At 42.1% G+C, this 15,662-nt stretch overlaps 1 protein-coding gene across 1 annotated transcript in view; it reads right to left on the reverse strand.

Moving 5' to 3' along the window:
- Window positions 1–15,662, reverse strand: part of TSR1 (TSR1 ribosome maturation factor) — an 83,979-nt gene that overhangs the window by 28,134 nt on the left and 40,183 nt on the right. Inside the window, exons 7-10 of the mRNA XM_086955184.1 lie at window positions 15,400–15,578; window positions 13,596–13,792; window positions 12,233–12,395; window positions 11,999–12,109 (exon numbers count right to left, since the gene is read on the reverse strand). Coding sequence (XP_086811310.1) covers window positions 11,999–12,109; window positions 12,233–12,395; window positions 13,596–13,792; window positions 15,400–15,578 — 650 coding nt within the window. The remainder of the gene's footprint in view (window positions 1–11,998; window positions 12,110–12,232; window positions 12,396–13,595; window positions 13,793–15,399; window positions 15,579–15,662) is intronic.

Here is a 15,662-nt window from a genome sequence, read left to right on the forward strand (position 1 = left end):
TGCACTTAACTATCCAACGTGCAATACCTGCTTTTGAAATGGGATTGCCTTTATGTGGTGGGGAAAAAGCAACAAAGAGTTGTTTAGTTTTTCTAAAAGATTTGGTTCTTTCAATGTAATAAAGTATTGCTCTTTTCACATCCAACGTGTGAAGAGCACATTCTGCTACTGAGTCTGGTTGAGGAAAAACACGGGTAACTCAACTGACTGAGGTGAACGGCAGAAAGGACTTTGGGTAAATATTTTGGGTTAGTCCTAAGAACCACTTTATTGTGGTGAATTTTTTAAAATGGTTCTTGCTTGGTTAGTGGCTGGAGCTCACCAACTCTTTTAAGAGATGTGATGGCTATAAGGAAGGCTACCTTCCAAGTGAGAAACTGTAGTTTGCATTTGTGCAAAGGCTCAAATGGGAGGCCCATGAGTCTTGTAAGGACTATATTAAGATTCAACACAGGAGAAGGTGGAAGTCAAGGAGGAATGATTCTTTTGAGTCCTTCCATAAAGGCTTTGATAGAGGGTACACAAAACAAAGACAAGTGTTGTCTATTTTGTAGGTAAGCCGCTATTGCGGCAAGATGTTCGTATAGATGTATATGCTATATGCTAAGTTAATACGTTGTAAGTGAAATAGATACCAAATTATGTGTCGAGTAGAAACATCTAATGGATTGATTTTATTGTTAGTACAATAAATTACGAATAGTTTCCATTTTGCTGCATAGCATGCTGTTGTAGTAGGCGTCTAGCCTCTTTAATGGCGTCCATGCAGTCTGGCGGGAGATTAAGGTAGCCAAACTCTGATTTCAGGTGCCAGATCGCAAGGTTGAGTTGACTGGGATCTGGATGTCTTATTTATCCATGGTTCTGAGTGGGAAGCTTGGGGGAGAGGTGCAACTTTTGATGAGGAACTACTGATAGTTCCAACAGGGTTGTGCACCATGGTTGTCGAGCCCATGTGGGAGCAACTAGAATCATTGTGAAGGAATGTTGCTTGAGCTTCCAAACCACTAATGGAATTAGCAAGAGGTGGAAAAGCATAAGCAAATTTCCCGGATCAATTCATCCATAGAGCATTGCCTTTGGACAATGGGTGTGGATACCTGGACACGAAGTTTGGGCATTTTGCGTTGAGGTGTGTGGCGAACAGATCTATTTCTGGGTAGCCCCACATCTGGAAGAATGGGAGGAGTACTTGAGGATGTAGTTCCCATTCGTGGATCTGTTGTCTATGATGACTGAGCAGATCTACAATCGGATTGTTTACTCCTGGGAGATGTTCTGCAAGGAGATACATCTTTTGAGGTATGGCCCATATCCATATGCTTTGAGCTAGATGTGAAAGCTGTGGAGAGTGTGTCCCCCCTTGTTTTTGTATGTAGTACATCGCTGTCATATTGTCTGTACGGACTAGTACAGCTTTGCCTACTATATGTAGCTGAAAAGCTTTCAATGCCAGAAAAATTGCTAGCTGCTACAGATGGTTTATGTGGAGTTGTTTTTGTTGTAGTGTCCATATGCCCTGAATGGTATGTTGTTGAATATGAGCTCCCCAACCAGCAAGGAATGTGTCTGCTGTGAGTACTGGGTCGAGGAATGCCGACCTTTGGAAAGGTTTTGTGTGTTCCACCACTGCAGAGATCGATGAGTGCGGCCGTCCACCAACACCAGATCGGTTAACTGATCTTGAGCCTGGTTCCAGTGACTTGCTAAGCATTCTTGTAGGGGACGCATCTGGAGTCTTGCGTAAGGAACAATTAGAATGCAAGACGCCATCATTCCAATCAACAGCATAAACACTCATGGTGGTAGCGAGTGCTGCGGTTGGAACTGTGATATTAGTGTTTGCATGTTGCGTATTCTGACTGGGTTGGGGTACGCTAGATCTTTGCAAGTGTCTATTGTGGCTCCAAGGTACGCTTGTGTATTGGAGGGTTGAAGATGAGACTTGGTGAGGTTGACAGTGAATCCCAAGTCATGAAGCAGCTGAATTGTCTTGTGAGTGTGATGTATGCAGCTGTGTTGTGACTTGGCTTTTATTAGCCACTAATATAAGTAAGAGAAGACATGAATTTGCTGTCTTCTTAAATGAGCTGCAACTACTGGTAGGCACTTGGTGAAGACTCTTGGCGCTGTTGTTACCCCGAATGGGAGGACTTTGAATTGGTAATGTTGTCCGTCCACTACGAACCCGAGATGTTTCCTGTGAGAGGGGTGAATGGGAATATGGAAGTAGGCGTCCTTTAAATCTAGGGTGGAAAGAAAGTCGCCTTGTTGAAGTAATGGGAGCACCTGCTGAAGGGTGATCATATGGAAATGGTCGGGCAATGTAGAGGTTTAGTTGATCTTAGGTGCAATATGGGCCTGAGGGAGTCGTCTTTTTTTGAATAAAAAAGTATAGGGAGTATGACGTAATGCAGAGATCTTCAATCTGTGGGGCGCGACCCCCAGGGGGGCCGTGGAGGCATGGTAAGGGGGTCGTGCTCTTCATTTGCAAAAAGAAAACGTCCAAGACGTAGCTGAAATTCTTTTCCTGAAGTTTTATTCGGGTACTGGGAAATCTTAGCCAGACAGACATCTAAACAGCCTTTCTACTGGTGTGTTGCTGGCCTGAAAGAAATACAAATATGCACAACAAATTAATCTACAAATGTAAAGGATTTGCAGATTAACTCGTTGTGCACATTTACATTTCTTTCAGGCCAGCGGGCACACTGGCAGAAAGGTGTGTTTAGCTGTATGACTGGCTTCAATTTCAGAGAGTGCTGTTGCCGGTAATAGGCAGTGGCTTAACAAAACGTGAGGGGGGCCCCCTGGAAGATATGCTGAAGGAGCCCCCCCACATGCGGGGGCCTTTATTAAGTCTCTGGTTGCCCTTAGTAGCATAGGCATCTGTGAAGTAAATGATGGCAGCAGTGACCTACGTTTAGTCGAACGCTGCACCAAACTTCACTTCCATATGGAAGATAATTTTTTGCGTTCAAATGTTTGTGATTAGAGGAGCAATGTTCAACACGCTATTTATTTATATGTAGGCACTTCTAAAGTGCTATAGCCAGGTAGGTACCTCAGCTCTTTTTTCAAAGCCCATTTCTGCAAATCACTAACAATGTTTATTTAGGCACTTTGAGAAGGACTGATGCAGTGTAAAGCAACACACACACTTGCGCTGCGTTGACTTTGCATGGCTTCCTAGATATAGGTCTGCACTCTGCGCAACCAGAGCGTCATAAAAGATGACGCACCGGTACTGCAAGAGGCTTATAAATAAGCCTGTATATTTTGGAAGCAGCCCAAATATTTAGGAAGCACCATTTTATCGTGAAACATTTTGCACATTTTGAAGCGGTCTATCTTATACTGCATGTAATGCAAGTATAAAAAAATAAACTTACATATTCACAGTGCCCTCTGTCACAGGCTGTGACTTCATAGCTCTAAAGATGCACAAGTCACTTTTCTCCACTGCACCAGCCACAATTTAATTCTGTCTCTCTCTGGTTTCACACAGACTTTTGCAGTGCATTAACTAATTGAGGTTTTATAATTTATTATAGTGCTTTTCCTAGTGAGTAACAATAGTTTTAAATGTATTTATTATTCATTGAAGCTGCCCTTATTTTATATGTAGCTACCAGACGACGAAAGACCTAAAAAAAACTAGGTATTTTTAATTATGATGATTAATTTTCATCGGCCTCCAGTTAAAGGCAGCAGTAATTGCCAAGCTGTCAGCATCCCATGAAATAAATATGGTTTTCCTCTAATGCCGTGCATTAAAATTGCAGCCCATGTATTACATCTATTATACCAGGGGACACGGGAATTATGTGATTGTGCGGCCGCAGCGATATTAGCATAATTATACATTTGCCATATAATCCATCATCTGCCGCATAAACTACTGATTTTAACCCAAAAAAATGTATTTACTAAAAAAGGTTTTAAAGTTACTAAAAAGCAGCACCAGGTGTTGCCACTCTGTAGAAGGTCCTTTGTAAAGCTGTACTGGTCCCCTTTTTGTGGCTTATTGCTATATTCTGGTTTTAAACTGGTACTAATGAGGTGCAACCACAGATTGACCATTTCTCGGGAGATCATTTATGGTTGTCAATGATAAGGACTACCAGGTTCTAGAAATTTGTGTCAGGAGGTGCTCCTTAAGCCTAAACAAATTTGATGGGGAGGGAGAGGATCGAGGGGGCGGGGCTTGGCATCAAAAAGTTTGAAGACCACTGACGTAATGGGACCAGTTCTATTGCATGTTTGTGTAACAGAGAGAGAACCTCTTGTTTTAACCCCTTCGATGCTGGTGACGGAACCATTCCGTCATCAGTCACGGTTGAGCTGTGCTGATGACGGAATGGTTCCGTCACGACCACACCCATTAACATTGGGCCCCAGCACACTGAGGAAATCGGGGCCGCACGGAAGGTGTTAACAGGGTGAGGTGTTATGATCAACAAAAAAACAAGAGTTCCCTTTTCCTGGTTATATGTGACAGATTGGACTAGCCTCGTAGTCCTTGCTGTCAAATCCTATTTTGTGATGGCCTACGAGTATCATCAAATTTGAGTTCCAATCCACAGAGCAACAAATTTACAAAAATATCATCAGTATAGAGCATTACTTTACCACATATTAATTGGTAAAGTAGTTCTACATCACTCCGGCACTTATTACAATATAAGTAAACAGGATAAGCTCAATTTAGAATACATTCATAACGTTTTTCATTTACAAACACAACAGCTCAAGTTGGCGGCTCGTTCTTGGGAGTAGAGTCCGTCTTTATAAGCAAAACCTAATATCAATACGAAATCTCCTGAATGCTCGTAAACATATAATCTTTTTGAAACCAGCCAGTGATGTTAACTTTACTCACAGGACTGACTCAAAAACACGATTAAAATCTCGAAAAAGGTCATTGAAATTACAGTAACTCTTGGTAGAACAGGGATTCAAATGTAGAAATAACACGTTCCAAGATGGCCGACGCATTGAAATAAATAGACACATCGACCTGAGTAAAAACCTTTAATACCAATTAAGGTCAATCTACCCAATCAACAGGAATATAAATAGAAGAGCAAAACTGAGCTTCATTCTCAGTTGCAGCCACGAGACAGGACAGTTGTGGAAGTAGTGCTCAAAGACCAACAAGTAAGTGGAGTGCATTTTAGCCCTTTAGCACAGCCAATAGTTCTATAACTAAAACTAGAGGCTTGACACTTATAGATCTACTCAATAGATAATAATTGTCCCATTTTTTCTGCACGATATACAGAATATCCTGAAAATGTAATATCAGGCCATCCAAAGATGCAGACCAACATCAAAATAAAGAGGTCAACATCAGCACATAATTCTAAGGTAATATATAAACCTACTATATGATTGATAAACCTCATTAATAAATCTTATTGATAATCCAATTTGGACTAAAATAAAGTTGTGTTTCCACAGTAAATTGAATTCTGGACCACAACCGCCCTGAAAGAAAGACTTTATAAAGATCCTAGGCGGAAATAATTTGAGGTAAGAGGGATAATATAAACATTAATATGATCAAGAGTACTGCACAGTAGGAAGTATAACTCTGGACTGTACTTTGCAGCGCCCTCAAGAACCAACCGAATGAAATACAAACTGCTGAATAGAGGATATTAATAACCCACACTGCCTGAGCTCAATATAATTTAGGTTTGTTTAAAAGTTTTTTGAAGCAACTTATTCAAGATATGAACGTAGTAAATAAGGAGCAGGATTCAACGCAAATATTCCTTGTTCCCACAGTTGACTATACTCAGCAACAACTATCTATATGAAAATGACTTCAATTTATCAGGAGCAGAGGATATACCTAAAATCCGGCCCTAGATATTAACTAGTAAGTGATTATTATCTTGCGAACCAGATATGAGTGCCCAGAGATAAATCAAGAGTGGCAAATAAAAGACATCTTTCTTTATGTTACAGTCAAATTGAACAACGGGTACCCCAAGAAAGTTTTAGTACCACAAATAGAGGCAAATCTAGTTTAACTGAAACCAGAAAATTATTACATCAGTGAGTATTGTGCTCATGATTTTAATCTATTAACAGAGTACGTCAAGGAGTGAATCCCACAAAGTAACAAATAATAGCAGATGCAACAGAGGAATACTCATGCTCATGTGTATTAGTCCCCTCTTTGTAGAAAAATTCTTTTTGGTTGTCATCCGCATGATTCTACTAGCCTTGTATAAAATGATATAATAGGAGCAAACATGTACATTGTGTGAACGGGGATAATTAGCAGTTAAGATTAAACTCATGAGTTAACTAATTTCAAACAGAAATGTAGCAAGCCAGATACTGCATTTATAATAAGTAGCAATAAGATATAGAACTTGTTTAATAAGAATGTTTAGTAATACATTTTTACTTCTTTCTATACAGATTGTTTTTAACCCTAGAAAGCATTGTCCGGAAGGTGATCAACGTTTTCACCGAAACGCCGCGTCAACAGTTTGTGTGCTTTTTTCTTGAAGTTTTTTTTTTAAAAAAGGAATGTAATATTTATATATTTTTTAATAAATTGTATGTGTTAATTTGTTTTTTATGAAATGTTAACGTAGGTAAAATATTGGCTTGTTTTGCTATAATAAACCTCATATGAAAGTTGCAAAATCTCCTTCCTATATCTTTTTTGTTTACTTTTCAAGCAGATCTGAAATTGTTTAAAATCACGAATATTCATGTGGAAAAGCTAATGCTCTATACTGATATTTTTGTAAATTTTTTGCTCTGTGGAGTGGGACTCAAATTTGATGATACTCATAGGCCATCACAAAATAGGATTTGACAGCAAGGACTATGAGGCTAGTCCAATCTGTCACATAACAGGAAAAGGGAACTCTTGTTTTTTGTTGATCATTTACCCATTCCCTTTTCTTTAAAAAGGGTGTCTCCTTATATATTTTTACTATGAGGTGTTATGATGACATTGCACGTTGTCTCAGAAGGATTGTTGGTGGAGTGCTGGTAAGTTTCAGGCAATAACCATGTTGGATATTTGTATTACAAATTTGTCTGTGGTGATTGAATTCAAGACAGGTTGGAACTGTGAGAGGCGACCCCCGACCGGTGTTAAGTGATCGTGGGTAGTGGAGGGAAGTCACTGTTTATTGGCAGGGGAAGTGCGGGTGGAATTACCTTTGCCTCGTCCCCTATTATTTCCCCTGTAGCCTCCTCAAAAATAACCTCTGGAGGAGGTGGATTGGTTGTTTTTACAAGAGGGTGAGGTTGTCTCCGACAACACTGTTTTTGAGCCACCTCAAAAAAAGGAGCAGCAAAAGGAACCCCTGCTGGAAGGTAATTGCAAGGCCCATGGACTTAGCAGTTTCTGTGTCCTTTTTCATCATTTCAAGTGAAGTGCCGACTGTTGGCCCAAAAAGATGCTCTTAATCAAATGGATGATTGAGTATGTAGGATTGGACCTCCTGCTTGAATCCGGAGATTCAAAGCCAAGCGGGCCTGCGTAATAGTATGCTGGTGTTGATGGTACAAGATGCTGGGTCTGCTGCATCCAGTGCACATTTTATGGAAGTATTGGTGATAAGCTTCCCTTCTTGAGTGAGGTTGTTAGCCTTTGTCTTGTACTCATCAGGCAAGTGTTGGATGAGTTTTTCTAACTCATCATAATGAGCTCTGTCGTATCATGCTAACAGGACCTGAGCATTGGCGATTCGCCACTGTTTAGCCTGTTAGGCCACTCTTTTGCCCGATTCATCTATTAATTTAGACTCCTTATCAGGAGGAGGGGTGCCGCCTGTAGTTTGGGAATTAGCTCTTCTGCTGGCGTTAGATACGATAAGAGAGTCTAAGGGCAACTGACCCCTAATATATGCAGGGTCTGTAGGAGGGGGCTTGTACTTTTTATCCACTCTAGGGGTCAGCATTCTGACTCCGATTGGGTCCTTAAAGACCTATTCTATGTGTTTTATCATGCCCTTGAGCACGGGTAAAGTATTAGTGGACTTCTGTGAACGAGTGAATGTCTTTACTAGAAAATACTCTTCCATCCTGTGGTATTCAGCAGTCCTGTTAATAAGCTGTACAAAGCATATATTGTCATCAGGTGGGGGGGGTCTAGAGCAGAGATCTTCAATCTGTGGGGCGCAACCCGCAGGGGGGCAATGGAGTCCTGGAAGGGGGTCGCGCATTTCCAGGTCTCACTTTAGCCTGGAATTTAAAACATGTGCTCCTCCTTTTGAAAACCAGGATGCAGTGGTAAAGATGCTGCAGCTGAAGTTTATTGTCTCCTGTGCTGTGAAACGCTGGGCTTGGGCCTGAAACAATCCTTCGTGCTAGGGTGCCTGAATGAAATGCAAATGTGTGTTTTGAGGTAATCTGCAAATGTAAATGGTGCTTGTGAGCGGTTCTGGCTTTTATTGCTTTGTGATGGCAAATATTTCTTTTTTTAGTGGTAGTAAGAAGACATAACATGGCTGTGAACTGCATGCTTTTAATTGCTTGGTACCTCAGAGGAGGTGCTAAAGGGACAGTTTGCAAAAATGCATTACTTATGTTATGGTATTACTAAAATCTACACTTCGGAAGCTCCATTATATCCAAAAACTTTTTGCACAGTTTGAAGCAGTCTACCTTATAATGTGTGCAATACAAGAATAACATAATTACTTACACTTTCACAGTGCTTCCTGTCACAGGCTGTGACCTCGTAGCACTAAACATCCACAAGTCACTATTCCCCACTGCACCATCCAAATTTAGGGGCAGATTTACAAGGAACTGATGCATCTGCATAGATGCGTCAGTTTCCTTGCACCAGCGCCAAAGGTCCTTGCCCCACCATGGATGCGCTGTATTTACAATACAGTGCTCCATGGCACAAGGATTAACAGATGAGTCAGAAATACTGACGCACCTGTTGGCACTAAAGTGACGCATCGCTGAAATTGCTCATGAATGTTCCACAACAGAGTGAGTCTCACACAAAAAGCCCAGCGTCATTCCTTACGCCTGGTCTGAGCAGGCATAGGGAATTTGAAGCAGTGAACGCATAGAGGGACGCAGTGAAATGTTGTAAATTTCACTGTGTTAGTTCTACATGGTTTTTTGCATGGGAAAATCTAGCCTGTATACATTATACCTGGAACAAGTATAATGTGCCGCAGGGCGTTACAACGTGACACATCTCCCTAGATGCGTCACATTGCAAATTGCCAGAATTATTTACGCCGCAGTTGCGTCAAAAAAAGTGACACAATGGCAGCACTAGGAGGCGCATATGGCTTGTAAATCTGCCCCAAAATTCTGTGGCTCTCTGGTTACACACAGACCTCTGCAGTGCATTAACTAATAGCGGTTTCCTAACGTACTACAGTGCATTTCCTACTGAGTAATAACTTTTTAAAATGTATTTTTAATTTAAGCTACCCATTATTTTATATGTAGCTACCGGATGGTGAAAGACCTCAAAAACGTAGCAAAATATTTTGGGGCTGATTTATGAGAGGCTTGAGCCGCCAGAGCGTAATTTCTTTTAAAGCTCCAGCAGCACAAGCGCTGCCACCGTATCTATGAGATGACGCAAAGTCCCCTTGCATGGCTATGAGTGCCTTCATACATATGGAGTAAGACAAAGCAGCGCAAATCGCTGCCTTGCCTTAGTCTGTCAAGTAGGAGTTCCATGGGCACTGCAGTGGGTGTTCCGACGCAACACCCATGTATTTTGACACTGCCCCAGATTTACCAAACCATGTAAACCTGGGGCAGCGCAAAACCTTACGCTTTCCAACAGCAGGCGTAATGAGAAGAAATGTTTTGATGTCCCCTCTGATTTTTTCCTCTTTCCATGTGTGCTGCATTCTGCAGCTCAAATAGAAAGAAGAAAACCCCTCTCTGGGCACCTTCCTGCACAAAAACAATTCTGCCTACATTGGCGCTAGGCAGCAATTTGTGTACCAAAGCAGTGGGAAAGGACAAGAATGCATCATATTTCATAAATAAAGGTGCATTTCTGCCCTTTCACATTGGCATAGGGCAGCGCAGCAAGCAGACTCCCGGCGTTGCCATAGGCCAATTCCTCATAAATGAGGCCTTTTGATTTTAGCCACACCTTTGACCACGCCCACTGATCTTTCATTTGATAAACACGGTTTAATATTATTTCCCCACTGGAAAAATGATTTGCTGTGGGAATTGGGGGCGTTTAAGGGGGTTGAAAGTTGTCAATGTTGAGTACCAAATTCTAGACATTTTTGTCAGGTCCTTACGCCTAAAACATTTTGACAGGGGGGGTCTTGGCATCAAAAAGTTTGAAGACCTCTGGTCTAGAGGGGTACAGGTCAGGGTCATTATTGTGATCCGGCTCCTTATTGTAATCTTCTCATGGATCAGGGTCATGTGGAATGTCTTGTGGTATGTCCTGATCCTCGTCCCCCTTCGCCATAATCATCATCCTGTGGTTCAGGTGAACATGGGGGTGATGGTGTGATTAGTAGATGTGGGTTAGGTGGAGGAGAAGGAGGTATATAAGTAGGAGAACTGTTAGTACCTATATCCATTTTCATAGGAATAGGACAGTCCTCTGAGAGATGCAGCTTTCGTTTTTTTGGAAGAGTGGCTGTAAGGTGTCCAGTATTGGGATCGATACGGAGTCTTTTCTGTTTTGGGTCCAAAACTTTGTCTTCAGATAGAAGTTCCTTGGAAAGAGTGTCTTTGTCCTTAGGAATGGGTTTTGGAGTGGGAGATTTATGAGGGTCTTTGTGTGCCGAATGTTCAAAGTCCGAATGCTTACTTTTGTGTTTAGAACCTGAATCTTTCGGAGCAAGATGTTTCGGCTCCGAGTGTTTTGGTGCGGAGGTGGACTGTTCTGAGCTTTTAGGTGCGGAGGATTTTGCTGTGGACAATTTTGACTCCGAAGCTTCTTTCGGCTCCGAGGCATTCGGTGCCTTTTGTGCCGGCGATGTAGGGAGTGGCACATAAGGCAGCCTATGTTTCGGTGCCAAAGGTGATGTTTCGGTACCGGAATGGGGCTGGCTCGAGCCAGAGTCGGAAGGCTTGTCCTTAGGTTTTGTAGCTGGGCCAGAGGGTGGGGCATTAGAAACTTTCTGTGGGCATCGACCGAGAGCGGGAGTGACGCCGGAGCATTAGGTTTTTTGGGGTACGTGGTCACATGGGTATTTGTACTCAGGGTACACTGAGCAGGGGTGATGTTCAGGTCTTCTTCCATGTCGGAGTCAGCTTCGGAGACTGAGACCGGTTCTTCTTCCTCTGCCTCTACGTCTACGCAGAACCTCTGAATCTTTGCCAAAGATGTCCAGTACGAAGCTGTTGTCTCACTGCATTTCATGGCGTTGAGCCCGACTGTCATGAGTCTTTTTCGATCGGGACGATCAACACACTTCGCAGTCCTTCTCGTCGTGTTCTGGGGATAAGCACAGGTTGCAGACCTTGTGCAGGTCAGCGCGTGGGAACTTCGCATGACACCCGGGACATAGTTTAAATGCAGTCCGTTCCATCGACTACTGGCATGGTTGGCATGGGTAGGCCCGACGGTCCATCTCGAAGTTCTCGATCAAAGGTTTTACAAATTCTACGATGAGCATCGAATGGGAAACCGCGATCAAAAGACAATACTGTCGAGGGTTGAGGAATGCGCATTGAAGGGGTTCAAAAACAATACCGAAGCACAGCAATACACACCCGAACCCAATGGCGGGAAAAAAAACAATCTGGCAATCGAGTCGATGCCAATGCGCACTATCACTAAAGGGAGGAGTCACCTACCTCGTGACTACAAAGACTTCTCCGAAGAAAAACAAAGTGCAAACATCTGGGCGCAACACCAGATGGCGATCTATGCTAACGCATATGATCTACAGCTCATATGCCTCAAACATTTATTTACAAGCAAATAAACTTTTCCTAGTAGAAGACATGGATCACAAGGAAGGTTAAAAAAAAATCTCCAAGCCTGTGGACATCTCACCTTCTGTTCATGAGGCAGCAGAGAAGACAGGATAAGTGGTCTTCCATTCAGGTAACTTTCAATCACAGACTTAGGGACTCTGTTGATGTGAACAGTCACGTACCAGCCCACCTGATTGAATGAAGAAGGGTAAAAGTTTAAAATAAGACGAACTAGTTCTCCTGAACAAATGTCTAAACACAAATTAGGTGGCCTGGAATGATAAACAAATCCCTCATTCTACAGCATTTTTACCATCGCTCCTTGTGCCTCTTCTGCCCGAATCTCTTGGAAAATGCGTTTCCTAGTTCTGGAAAAGTCATGAAACTGGAAAATACGTGCATAATCTCTGGGGAGGTTTTCCTTCGGGTCCCATGGGGAGGTCCGGAAACTTTTCAGTCCCCGATACTTCTGGTACCTGCCAAAGAGATAAAACAAAGCAAATTTCAGACCAGTGAATCACCTATAGCTGAATGTCTTGGGAAACCAAAATCCTGCCAGTAACATAATTGCATATGAGCGAAATAGAAGGGCAAACATCAAAAACATTTAAGAGAAAAAGATTATGGTAAGACCCACAACTAGCAGTAGGTGTAAGGGTTATTTTATCTGTAGTATTGTATCTGCCAAAGTTAATAATGTTTGCACTTCTTAAAGTGGTCTACTTTGTGTCAAATTACAATCTGAGAAGCATTCACAAAAAATAAACGTTTGGTGGAAAATTCACCTACGAGTCTTATTTTTAGAAAAAAAAAATGCTAGGGGTAACATTTCTTTTAACAAATAAGTCTTCAAATGGTCATTCATCAGCTTTTTCTACCAAAAACCCATAGCTGCAGAAATATATTTTTTAATACAAAAAATACCTCTTGCAAATTTGATGAAATGTACATGCAGAGTTATTCCCACAGATTCACAGTGTGCAGGATAGTCCTGCAACTTTACACACAAAAACCGAAGTCAGAAATGCAAATGCACTAAACTGCTTGGATACAACACAAAAAAAGAGTCAAGACACTCGAAATTGATGATACAGGTAAAAACACTTATTTTGAATTGTGGAAAATGAAGAACCAGCGAGTCTTCGAAAAAAATAACAGAAAAGCGGCTGCTTCAACTGAATAACACAATAAGACGATGGTGACATTTCCGCTATCATAGCTTGAGCAGGTTACTCCACTGTAAAAATATATAATTAAAAAAACACATTAAAATCCTCAGAAATATCTCTTAGCAGGAATCGGTTTACCTCTGCAAGCCATTAGGCATTTCAAAAGGAGCATCAACTCCATATAGGTCATCCCTGACATTTTTCAGCCTACACAAATTCCCCTAAATTTTATGGATTTCCAAGAAGGCTCCATTGCGATATAAAGGCAAAAACTTAGCTGTGTTAGCTGGTGTAAGTGTTGGTGCAAATTCCACATACACAGCCTGGACACTAAATATGTAGAAGACTAGTTGTCTTAGCATGCAGGAATACTTACAGGATATGGACCAGCTATTTACCCCTCCTATTCTCATCTAGACATCCTGCGGCACTTTAACCAGCCATTTTCCCTCCCTCTCTATTGTCTTCAATTTCTCTGCACAGCTTTTGCTGCTCAATATTCCTTACCGCACTCGTACAAGCTGGTCCCGTGGAGAGTCTACCTCGTCAGGAAACATCTCCTCAGATCTCTGCTGCTTGTACTTCTGAAGCAGCTCATCCTCCTCTCCATCCGCATTTTCATCATATTGCTCATCCCTTAAGCTACCTGCTCCAGTTAAGATTTCGCTCTCTTCTAGCTCTTCGTCCTCACTGCCCTGATCCTCCTACAACAAGTAACCAAGAGAGGAACTTAGTGCACAAAAATTACACAAGTTATCATAACTATATACAAGATGCTATCAACACCCATTAAATGTACAACTGAAGGGCTGCACACAAACCTACAGTGACATGTACGTACATTACATAGAAGGAAATATAATGTCAAAAAAGAGGGGGGACCAGGAGCTAGTTAATGGTCCTGTGCTCCAAGCTAAACATGAAGTCAACAAAACAGGGGGGCGGGGTGGGGACACGGTTTCTAGGCGAGTAGTGCAAAAAGTCACTGCCTCACTAGAGGTAAAGGAAAAGGAAAGAGGTATCCTAGGTCTAGGACTCACTCAAAAGAGGGAAGAACAAGTCTTGCCTCTTGTAGCCCTCACACACACACCCACACTGAAGGATGTCATGCTTCATCATCGAGCAGTTGCTTCTCGTTGGGCGGCGCTGCAATGCCCTACGGGTCCCCCGAAGAGTCACTTTAGAGGAGATCTTTTGAGAACTGCCGTTTGGTGCATGTGAGTGTGTGGGGTGAGCCCTATGTGGAGGGTGACAAAGTGCATGCAGAGAAATAAAACTGACTAAGGGTTGCCAGAAGAAATGTTTTTAATGTGGTGGTACCCTTGCCAGAATAAAAAACCCGTAGGTTAGAAGTTACCCCTGTAGGAGTAATGTGCCGCCGGTAACTATGAGGTCGACATGTTTCGCGCCTATGTGGTCATAAAGATCTGTGGTGTTTCATCAGGACCGAGTAAACTGCGTGTGATGAGTAGTGCACGTGAATAGTGATATAAGGGTAAAATACCCTCTAGACGATCAGTGTAGGCCAGAAACTAAGAACCCTTTAGTTAAGGCTACAACTAAATAGTCGAGTCCGCTCCTGATCGTGACCTAATAGAAAGACAGCAGGCGTCAGGACGGGGCAGGGGTGAATGAGCAGACACGGGAGCTAAACTCCCGGAAAGGTGTGGGCACCCTACGCCACTAGCCCTTGGAGTACTTCTTTTTTTATTAGGTCACGATCAGGAGCGGACACGACTATTTAGTTGTAGCCTTAACTAAAGGGTTCTTAGTTTCTGGCCTGCATTGATCTAATGAAGAGGAATGGTTCAAAAGTGATTTGCGATGTCCATGTCTAGATGTGTGAAAGGTACAGGGAACAACACTGAGAACATTTTACAGGCTTTAAATGACTATGGCGCCTTCCGATCAATCTTTAGTTGGGCCTCTCATCTCATCTAAAGATTTTTCAAGAAAACATATTACTTTATACACATCTTCAATTTCTGAAAGACAGCCAACTTCAGTGATAAGACCCTCTGGCTAATAATTAATGATGTGCAGCCCTGTGCTGAGGCAAGGTATTCTTCTAATGCCATGGAAAGCCTATGGGAAGCCCTGTTCAATACTAACTGCCCAAGGTCACACTAAGATTAAAATACTATTTACCATTTGTGCTGCTGTGGGAGACAATGGTAATTCAAATGAACTCTTCTTTAAGAGTCAGCAACATCTTTTTAACAGAGGTAGTGATTTTCAACAGTGGTGATAGACAATTTCACCTTTTTAATGTTCCAGATTAAGTTTACCCCGTTGGAGTTGATGGTCTCACCTCAGACAAAGGTTCATCCATCACACTTCCTTCTTGTGCGTCTTCCATGTCATCATCCTCATCACTCATATCTTCCTCTGATCCACTTTTTTCATCATCATCCAAAATCCAAGCCGCCTGGTACTCTGACGTTCCTTTTGGTACCTTCCTTACAACTTTCTTTGTTTCCTTGAGGAAATCTAGAGAAACAACTATAGAGTAATTCTCTGATATGCAACTTGAACCTCTACCCAACCCACAGGCTCACACTTGGTTGTGGTAGT

The sequence above is a fragment of the Lissotriton vulgaris genome, chromosome 2_1 (assembly GCF_964263255.1).
Source record: "Lissotriton vulgaris chromosome 2_1, aLisVul1.2, whole genome shotgun sequence".
NCBI classification, from domain to species: Eukaryota; Metazoa; Chordata; class Amphibia; order Caudata; family Salamandridae; genus Lissotriton; species Lissotriton vulgaris.